Source organism: Mandrillus leucophaeus, unplaced genomic scaffold (assembly GCF_000951045.1).
Source record: "Mandrillus leucophaeus isolate KB7577 unplaced genomic scaffold, Mleu.le_1.0 Scaffold276, whole genome shotgun sequence".
Taxonomy (NCBI): Eukaryota; Metazoa; Chordata; class Mammalia; order Primates; family Cercopithecidae; genus Mandrillus; species Mandrillus leucophaeus.
Window position 1 is genome coordinate 3,022,479 of NW_012102876.1, and position 10,978 is coordinate 3,033,456.

General features: G+C 41.7%; 1 protein-coding gene across 2 annotated transcripts in view; it reads right to left on the minus strand.

Moving 5' to 3' along the window:
• Nucleotides 1-427: 427 nt before the first annotated feature.
• The window catches only part of PRSS23 (protease, serine, 23), a 20,205-nt gene continuing 9,654 nt past the window's right edge, over nt 428-10,978 (minus strand). The window contains exons 1-2 of one of the 2 annotated variants that reach the window (XM_011984907.1): nt 3,859-4,012; nt 428-3,762 (exon numbers count right to left, since the gene is read on the minus strand). In XM_011984907.1, coding sequence (XP_011840297.1) covers nt 2,851-3,762; nt 3,859-4,002 — 1,056 coding nt within the window. In that variant the 5' untranslated portion in view covers nt 4,003-4,012 and the 3' untranslated portion in view covers nt 428-2,850. Of the gene's footprint in view, nt 4,016-10,978 lie in introns of those variants that run through there. The other variant, XM_011984906.1, reaches the window with a different exon arrangement.

Consider the following 10,978-nt stretch of genomic DNA (forward strand, 5'->3'; position numbering starts at 1 on the left):
TGATATTTCAATCCCTTTTTGGTCCAAAAACAATAAAAAGAAAGGATACACATACAACTCTGCCATTTACTGGCTCATATTTCTTTACCTCTTTAAGGCTAATTCCCCACCTTTTAAAAACACCAGCTCCTTTCCAAAATTCGAAATTTAGAGTAAAGTCTATGTAAAATATGTGTCCCCAGTTCTGCCACAAACTTCTGATTCTCAGCGACTGATAATTTTCAAATTTATTATTTCTAATTTCACGCTGTGAAGACTTCCAAATCCTGGTTACAGGGTCTGGTTAAACCCTAAAGCCACCTGACCCCACTTGGACTCATCATTCTTTCTACATTATCACCTCAACGAAAAGGCTGTTACAGAGATCTCCAGAATGTGTTTATTAGAACACCAGATTGCTCATAGGCATTATATGAGAAAACAAGGGTTTTGTGATCAGAGATGTTTATTTAAATGCAGATTTTACAACCTCAACTTGTCCCTTTACAACAGGTCTTCCCAGAGCTTTTAATGTGCAGACAGGCATGCGAACCTCTGATAAAGAGAGGGAAAATGAAGAGGCATCTTCTTCTGACTTAATATGACCCTTTTTACTTTTGGTAGAAAATCGTAAGGCATGAGTGTTTACCTGCACACTTTGGGAAACGTGGTTCTACTAGCCGAACTAGGCAAATATGCTTCTAATGTGTATAACTAATACATGTAAAGCACTCATTACATTAATAACGCCATGAGTCCTTTTTTCTTTTTCTGTCAACTACTATGATAGTTTAATACCATGCTTTCTTTTACTATCACTAAAAAGATGGACATGTTGAATTATTTTACAATTTTCTTTTACGGTTCTATGAGTTAAGCTGTATACAGCATATGGGTGTATCATACTTTAGTAAATTACATCTACTTGTGAACTAAACATTGATTTCATTTTGACTTTGTGCCATTGTCTAACTTTGCAAAAAATCACAATCAAGGAATCAAGGTGCTTCATAAAAGGAGCATCTATTTTTTAAAAAAATCCATTCTGGTCTTGGTGTTCAGTGAGCTTTTTTTCACTAAGCAAACAAAACCCCCAAATACCAGACATAGAAATGGAGACCTCTCTTCTTCCTCAGGCTAGATTCCTGTTAGATTCCAAAGAAAAATGTATTGGAACTCAGAATTTTCCTGGCGGCTCTGCATCTCCTTGCTATGCATAGTATTTCTTATATGATTTGAAGAAAGCACTGTGGTTGTATATTCCTTGAGTGCCTTATCAGAATTATCCTTCCAAAAAGCTCAAGAAAGCCCTGGAGAATGTCTAAGTGACCCTGCTCCATCTGAATGTCCTCACAAATTGCTACAATGCAGGTTTACCTGGGGTGGAAGAACAGCAAACATGTGCCTTGTAGTCCATTTGCTTTTTTCTCCCTGATACATTTAGAAAGAAGTGCTTACTTAGGCTGAGAGCCATAAAATAAAAACATACAGTAAGTCCAAGTATTTTCTTTATATGCTGTAATTTGATAATATTGATAAAACATTTGTAAAGACCTTTATTGGAAGGCATGATTCTGATCCATTTTGGCATTTTCCCAATTTTCATTTTTGCTATTATACCTAATTGTTTATCTATAACCTCGAGCATTCCAGCAAAAGGGGCCCTTTTAAAGCTAGTGGGGAAAAGACCACACTGGTTTTCTTAAAGTAACTTCCAAGTATTTTTACTATAAATGAGAGAGAGAAGTTTCCATATTGAAGACGTACATAGCTCCCAGAAAGCACACTGAAAACTATGCAGAATAATTTTTGATCAGGCTGGAGGACTGTGCCAGGCTCCAAACAAGTGGTTATTCTGTTGTGACATCTGCCAAGCAATGCTTCCATTGTTCTCTGGAATTTAATTCATTTTAAATTACTCCATCCAAATGATAAAACATGAGATGTGCTATAATCCAGGGGTAAAATGCTATGATTGTTTTTAGTGTGACCACAACTGTTTGCTGGAAGGAAATACAGCCTGTTCTAATTAAGCCCTGATTATTGTCTTCTGAAAAATAGCTAGTTCCAGAAACGTGAATGAAATCCTGTTAAGTGGAAGAGTTGGGCTAAACTGTCTTGACCACTCTGGTATGACTTTAAAGTTGGGAGGGCCATCTGCAAGACTTCCTACAAAGCAGAGCAACAGCCTTTGGAAGAGAAACTATTTTTGGAACTAAAAGCAGCTTGGGATACTGGTTTACTATAAGGTTTAGTTTAATATGTGTATCAGTATAGTCAACACATTGTTTTACTGTTCAAAGACTACTGTGCAAATGCCTTAAACCCAAAATATTCTAACTTCTTAACAAATGTTGTCAAAGTTCCTAAATAGGAACACTACCTTATGGAAGCATCAATGATCAGGCACTGGAGAAAAAAACGAAAAAATCCACCACGAAGATGAATCTCAGAAGAAAACACACATGCACACATATAAGAATTCATATCTCTTGTATGCCAAATATTTAATATAAACCTTTGAAACAAGTTCAGATGAAATAAAAATCAAAGTTTTCAAAAATGTGAAGGATTAACTTAATTGTCAAATATTCCTCATTGCCCCAAACATCAGTATTTTTTTATTTCTATGCAAAAGTATGCCTTCAAACTGCTTAAATGATATATGGTATGATACACAAACCGGTTTTCAAATAATAAAGCCAGTCATCTTGCAATTTTAAGAAATTAGGTAAAAGATTATATGACATATTACACACACACACACACACACACACACACACGTGTGCACGCCAATGACAAAAAACAATTTGGCTTCTCCTAAAATAAGTCTATGAAGACTCTTAACTGCTGCCAGGAAGGAACATGGCGTCACCCCTCCCTACAATCCAGATAGTTTCCTTTAATCCAATAGCAAATCTGGGCATATTTGAGTGGAGTGATTCTAACAGCCACGTTAAAATCCTGTGGGGAACCATTCATGTCCACCCACTGGTGCCCTGAAAAAATGCCAATAATTTTTCGCTCCCACTTCTGCTGCTGTCTCTTCCACATCCTCACATAGACCCCAGACCCGCTGGCCCCTGGCTGGGCATCACATTGCTGGTAGAGCAGGTCATAGGTCTCATCTTTGACGTCGCAGAAGCGATACACCAAATTGCCTGGTCGGTCATTGTCATAACCAGAGAAGTGGATTCTGCCCCCTGGCAGCTGCTTAGCAGGAGGGCTCACCCCAATCTTCATAAATTTTCTCTTGTGGGGCTTTTTGAGTTCCAGGAGGGCATAGTCATAATCCATGCCGATGTCATTGGCATTGCCCTTGATCCAACCCTTGGGCACATGGGTGCGTTTCACCCGGATCCACTGAAATTTCATCTTCTCGGGCATGGCTGAAGTGGAGTCATTGGCCCCTCGACCACCATCTTTAAACTTGGGCTTCAGGAAGCCCACTCGAAGCTTCTGGGTTCCTTTCACATAGGTTTTTCCATCGTGTATGCAGTGGGCAGCTGTGAGGACATGCTTCTCTGCCACCAGGGTGCCGGTGCAGCCTGTGGATAACTTCACTGATGTTGAGAAAGGGTAGTTGAGCAGGAAGTCCTTCCCAAAAATGCTGAACCTGCTGTCATAGCCATAAATCTGCCGCTTCCTCCGAGACTTTCCTGAAGACCCTGAGTCTCGGTGTTGGGCCCCACCTCCACTACTGCTGAGGATGTAGATGCCCACCTGTGTCTCCGTGCGACTGCCATTGGCATAGAGCGTTTCATAAGACAGATATTGCTTGGCCTCTTCATAAGTGGGCAGTGGAGTTCCCTTATGACACTGGGGTCCACATGAAGAAGATACTTCCAATTTGGCTTCGGCTCCAAAGTCTGGCTTGGCTAAACTGAGGGTAGACTGGGGCAAGACGACAGGGAGGCGGTATGCAGGCCAAGTGGGTTTCCAGGGGGCACTGTAAGGGCTCACTTGTCCAACAGCACAGAGCAGAAGGAAGAGAAGGAAGAGGAGCCCTGGAATCCCTGCCATGCCGAGCACTGTTCTGTAGAAACAGAGACAAGCAGGTCAGGAGGGCAAGGGCTGAACATTCATTTACTGCAGACAGCAAAGCCCAGCAACAGGCCTGTCATTGTTTCTGTCTTTGAACCCTCCTCAGGAATCAGGGTGTGGAGAGGAATCCTTAGATAACGGTCTCACTTTCAATGCAAAGGCTCGACCTGAGGAACGTTCCTGTGGCTGGGTGCCTGAAGTGAAATTGGGTGTTCCTTTTTTTCTATGTTTAAGATGCCCCTAATGATGGTAGACTACAGAGCAGCATACATAAAGTCATTAGTCCCCTGGCTAATTGACTGACTAGCCCCAATTTCCATGTGATTTTGAGCCCTCTTTGTGCTTGATTCTAAACCTCCTTCTCTTCTACCTTCCTGATGCCCCTGCCTTTCCCTCCTGCTTCTCTCATTCTCATTGTAACATGTACTTGGATATTTTCAGAGCAACTTCTCAGAGCTCACTCAGAGGGTCAATTTAAATTACATGGCTTACTGAGTGACTGAGACATCAAAGGAGGACCGCTCCACAGTGTCACAATTACCACCACTCCTATGGTTTTTAAATGATGGTGCATTTGAGAAAGGGTATGAGATTTTTTGTTTTTGTTTTGTTTTTTGCTTTGAATTTACAACAACCTTTACTATTATATATATTGAGTTCCAGAGTGGCTAGGCTTCTAATAAAATATTCCTTCTTCCTTTGGATTATGTCATACACTACCAGGATCTTTGTCAATATCTAAAGCTCTAATGTTGCATCAGCTATAACACTATGACTGTTGCCATTGGTTACTTTTTCAGTTGTTTGTATCTGTATTCCCAGCTAAATCCCTTAAATTTGGGCATGTGCTAACACTTAACAAAGATTTGTTAAATGGATGCTTGTATTAATGGAAAAGTGAATGAATGTTGCGTGCTGACTGCTTATGACAATGATGTACATGGATGATGTGGTAGCTCAGAGAAAGAGCTTGAGGCCAGTTGTGGGAGTAAGAACAAGAGAGGCCTTCTAGGGTAAGTGATGCTTGAGAAATAATATGCCACAGCCTCACTCCAACCTCTCAATATAGAGGACCAAATGTATAATTTGGCAAATGCACCCATCGTTTAGAAGCAATAGGAGTCCTAGTAAAGGTGACACTGTGGAGTTGTCCCTCCTTGATGCCTCGGTCATTCAGTAAGCTGTGTAATTTAAATTTACCCTCTAAATGAACAAATTGCCCTAGAAATTTTCCAGGCATCACCTGATGTTTCAGATGGGTACTGAAGTTGAAAAGAAGTCTGATAACATAAGATAGAAGGGGATACTTAGGGAAGGGAAACAAGAGTCTGTGCAAGGGCACAGCAACATGCAACCATGTGAGTAATTTTGGGAATCACACTGAGCTCAACAAGGGTGGAGTAGAGGAAGTGGTGGAGGCAGCAGGCAAGAGCTAGATTCTGAAGGGCTGTGTGTATTAAATGAAGAAGTTTGGCTTTTACACTGCAAGGTATGTTTAAATGCCCAGATCAATCATCCCACAATGAAAACAACAAGAAGGAAGACTGAAAGTGCTTTTGTAAATGTTTAAGCATCAGTTGGCTCTCAGTGGCTCTGACACTTCTGGATCAATAGAAGCTGACTCAGCAGGTAGGGTAACTCATTCACAACCAAGCATCCAAAAACAAGGAGCCCGAAGGGGTAGGTCGCGGGAGGCTCTCAGAACACAGCAGAAGTCAGGAAGAAACTGTTTTGTTATTCTCATTCTCTTCCTGTTTGAGAGTACAGATCTACTGACAACTGTGGGTGCCTTTTGCTCCCTTTTACATAAAACTAGAAAATCCCAGTGATCTGACGTACTATAGGGGAGTGTGCCTATTCTCATTCCCAATATCCACACTGTGTTTCTAAACTATGTGTGTGCCCCACCCACCTCTGGGGCCTTTTTGCTTGACTCCTCTTGGCTTCCACTTCTGTCAGGGAGAATAGGGATAGGAAAAGAAAGAAATAAGGTCCTGGAAAAGCCAGTTCCTTGGGACTCCCTGATTCTTTGAAACTCTACTTGTCTCCATCTTTCCAAATAGGAAGGGTCCCTGAGCCCTTTTGTAGGAAGGACATACATTTCTTTAAATCCTTGAAGTCATGGGACGCCTGCATATGTGCACACATGTGTTTATATGTGCTTGTTGGGAGTACTGCCAAGACTAAAGGTTCTAAGTGGACTAGAAAGGGATGCCAACACTAGCTGAGTCCTCCTCGCCAATGGAGAACTGGGCAGTGAGATGCGTGTGGTGACGACAACCCTTTAGGAGATCTGTGGGGCATGGTTCTGCCTGATTATTCCCACCTACTGGCTGAGGATTCATCCTTTGGGCTTATCTAGGACTTGAGCAGCCTTTTCTCTATGTAAGTTGCTGTCTAGGTGACCAAATGCCCCACTCACACCAGAATCCCTGCCAAGTGTGACATGGACTACGAGGAGTAATAGATCTCCCACACGGCTGTATCTTGGGCCCCAATGCACCATCCTCTCCTCCCTTTGAGTAATGTGGGGAATGGTAATGTGGCTTACATTGAGCAGCAGACGTGGTAAGCCAAGTTTTACTTCAGCTTATCTTAAGAAAGAAAACACAGAATGCAGAGGTCCAAGCTGCCAAGTGTTCTTGTTTTTAAAATATGATTCTTGGGGGAGACAGAGTAGGAGATGAGGTAGTATTATACTGTGTATTACCATCAGCTACAGAGAATATTTTCAATGTGCATGAAGAACATGGCAGTTACAATATCCTCTTTCATTAGCCACAGCCTTACTCCAACCTCTCAATATAGAGGAGCAAATGTCTTCTTTGGCAAAATGATGAATGATTATGTCTCAAGAACCTTTGCGATCAGTTATGAATCACAGAATCCTGTTAGAGAATGCTAAAGAGTCTGCTGTATGATAGAATATGACTAATTCAGAGTTCTTACAACTTAAATTCTGTTCATTTAGCCAGGAGTGAAGGAGAAGCCAGCAATATATAAGAAACAAAACAAAACAAAACAAAACAAAACAAAACAAACTGCTAACCCAACACGACAGTGTGAAGCTTTAACTTTGAAGAATAAACTTTTCGGAGACTCAAAAAGTCCTAATTTCTATTAGTTTGCAACTCTGCTTCCAAGTTCTCTACATTACTAAACCCTACTTACTAACTTGTGTGATGACTTTGTTCTGACAGCATTATATATCTTGCTTAAAGCTTCCATGTAACCCTAAAAGTTATAAAATTGCATTTAAAACACTTTAATTCAGATTTAGAAATGAATGCAGACTTTTAGAAACGAATTCCCGTCAAATTATTTCGAACGGATTAGGCTTAGATATTTTTAAAATATCTAATCAGAAATTAGAAGATACAGCTGTAGGTTCTCAAGCCCTTAAATGGGTTTACACTGATGTCTGTATTAAAGCTACAAGCTTCTTAAGTTGCTTAGTCCTTTACCAAATGTTTGTTTAGGGTGGTTTAGAAATTCTTCTGAATAGCATCCTCAACCAGACGGTCTCTTTAGCTGGTCTTTTTAGCTCTGGTCTTTTCAGGTCCAGGATTCCCTAATTTTATAATTTTCCAGAATTACAGAAGTCCAGGTCGGGGACGATGCTGTCTACAGTGTCTGTACTGTCATTTATGTCTCAGGACCATTGATTCATGGAATTATGGAGGGTGGAGGCAGAGGAGGGGGAAAGGAAAAGGAAAATGTATCACGCTAATCTCTCACTTATCTGGCAGACAAGATTTCCCTGATCAGTCTGCAAGAGGACCACTGTTTGAGAGAATGATTTAACTCCATAGCAAAAAAGCGCCGGGAGGGAAAACCTCATCTTTAGTTCATATATTCTCTATTGTACAAATTGTGACTCCAGCAGAAGGCAGCTTTCAAGAACGGAGTGGAGGGATGGCTGGGTGTGTATGCTCTTAAGACAGGCCCCAAAGAAAAGCCTGAGGAAGAAACAACACTCCTGTCCATTAGGGGTCTTTCCTGAGGCATTCGCAGCCTGCCCTGGCTCATCCTCATTAATAACAAAACAAATGATGCGCAACTGTGACGCTTTAAAATTAGGTTTGTGGATTTACATGAATTTCTCAACTCACATGATAATGGATTAATTTCTCAGAAGACAAATAATTATTGCTCCCATTTGTATAAACGCTGGGTAAGCCTGTGCTATACCTGTTTATTTAAACATAAACACTCGTCTAAGGTATAAACAGATGTAATGAAAACATTCATAATCTCACACCTGGAAAGGTAACTAATGAGTTACATAATTTTAAATTCTCTCTCACCCTCATAAATGAATGAATCACCGTATCCTTGCAGAGCTGCCTGAAAGACTCACACCTTAAAAATGGAATGAAGATTTTCAAATCTTCTCCTTTTACCTAAGTCTGGATGAAGAAAATTTAGGTCTGTAACGTTTCACCTCTAGGAATAAGCTTTTGCTGAATAAAGATTCCTCATATACATAAATTATCTGCTAAGGTTTCCAACTAAGTGTTTCCGTGCATCATTTTACCTAACTGGCAGGGAAGAATGGAAAACGAAGGTAAGAAAATATTTTTTCACCATGCTTAGTAATACAGAAACTATTCATTTTCCAGCTTTGGGTATCTAATTCATAAATGGGTTACACATTCCACCCTCCATCACTCAATATGAGCCACTGTCTGAAAATATTTATACTTTTTGAGGATGCTGCCACTTCATAGGCCCTTGGTGGTGGGACTTCGCACATTTAACAGATATGCAAACAACAATCTCTTCGGAGTCTGGGTGCAGTGACTACTATCTCCTGCAAGGCACTTTAGTCTTGAAAACTGCAACAACACAGGTCTCCTCAAGAGGGCCACTGTTTGAGAGAATGATTTAACTCCTATAGCAAACAAGTGCTGGGAGGGAAAACCTAATCCTTAGGCCATGTATTCTCTATTGTACAAATTGTGAATTCCTGCAGCTGCTATAGACAGTAATGACAGAAAGAAATGGCAGGAACGTTTGCAAAGATACAGGTTTTGGACACCATTTGGAGAGATGACAAAGGGTCTTCCATGGAATCAGTGGTCAGGGATATGGAACAGTGAAACCATGCTAAATCCTAAAGCAAATGGATAAAAATGAACCAAACTCTGTGAATACTCTGCAGTCAGGCTTGTTCTCGTTTTCCTGAGTCACAGACCCTGTTAAGGCAAAACAGACCTAATCACATAATAGTTTAAGAATTACAGTCTTGTACAGGAAACTGCAAGGCACTTAGAAGTCCAGCAACCCTAAACACAATCTTGTGGTCAAATGAAGTTTAGCTTCTTCTCTATCGGATTTTAGGTAAACTACATTGAGCCTGGGATAAACCTGGCACGCGAATAAGAACAGAATGCAAAATAACCTGCTAATGTTGAGAACATGAGAAACAAATTCCCTGGAGTCTGTGGGAGTTAGGCATGAATAATGCCTGGTGGATGAAATCCTAAGGGATCTATGAGAAGAGATATGTGGGAGAACCTGAGACTATTAACCATTGCAGACTGGGGACAAAAATGTTCTCAGACATATTAATGGACACTTACGCTACAGCCAGAAAATGCATCCATATTCACCATCCAGCTGAATAAGTTGTGTTACAAAAATGAGATCCATATTAGCTACCTTGGAAAAAGGCTTCCTTCCCAGTTTAGACACAAGAAAGGACAAGTTACCACTTGACTTTAACTAGGAAAACTGCAGAGGAAAACTTTTCATATGCAGATGTGGTGCAAACGCTTTCACAAATAAACATAGTGGCTTCTGGGGGCATTTTCTCAGTTCCTTCTCCCCACTTCACCTCCAATCCACTCCTGACAGACTTCATGGTAGACACGGTTATAAACCTGTTGCAAATACCCTCATGCATGAGTAGGATCTTGAAACAACATGCAATAAATATCCTGATACTACTTTGACATAGGGCTTTTGGCCACAGCTGACTTCATCTATAAATTCTTTCTCACATGACCATGTGAAGAGGATTCCGGCATTGGTCTACCTGCTCCTAAGGAGCGCACAGGGAACCCTCAGATTTAGTTTCAGGAGCTGAGAGAAGCAAGCCCTGTTCCAATACCTACACTAAGTTTCTGAATTCTTACGGATGTCGCCCAGTGGGCAGTAAAACAAACAGGATTTTTATCAGCTGCTTTCTTCTGAGGTGCTGGAAAGCAAACCTAATTTGTATTCTGGAGGGGAGTGGTGGTGTTCCTTCATCTGAACAAGTCTTCTTCCGCTCCTTTTAAAACTTGAAAACTTTTATTTAAAAGTTAACTCGTGAATGCCTACAGGCAGAAGAACTATTTGCTTACAACAACTGTTGTTAGTTGAGAATGTAGTGTCTAGGGTTAGCACCCCCGGAACACACACGGGCATCCACTACGGCTCCAGAGAAAAGATTCTATTTCCCAGCCTGTATTTGCTGCACTTTTGCACTTTTCTTGCTTGCTCAGGTGTGTTCACAATCACATGCCCAGGGTTAAAAATTAATGTTCAGAACTTGATGGAATCGCGTATATGCAAAACTCAAGGAAAAGAAGTAGTGGTGGTGTATGGGGGGTGCATGGGGGTGTAGCCATCGCCCCCGCCGAAGGACAGCTTGCCGAGAGCCGGCTCTCTCGCTTCCCAACCAACATCCTGCACTCAAGACAGCAGTCTCAAAATCTTCTTTCCCCATCAGTTTCATGGGTAACACTGCATGAATCCAAATGCCCTGCAGCCCTCGCTGTCTCCCCAGAGCTCCTTCAGGCCCCCAGCCCGCGTCCTGGAACCCCGAAGACGGCCCTGGCGAAGTCTCCGGTGCCTCCAGCAGCCCGCAGTTACCCCACCCCGTGCACACCCGGCCCTTTGTCCCGCTCCTCCCGGCGCCTCGCCTCTCCCGCTCCCGGGCGGACGCCCTAGTATGTGCCCGCACTCA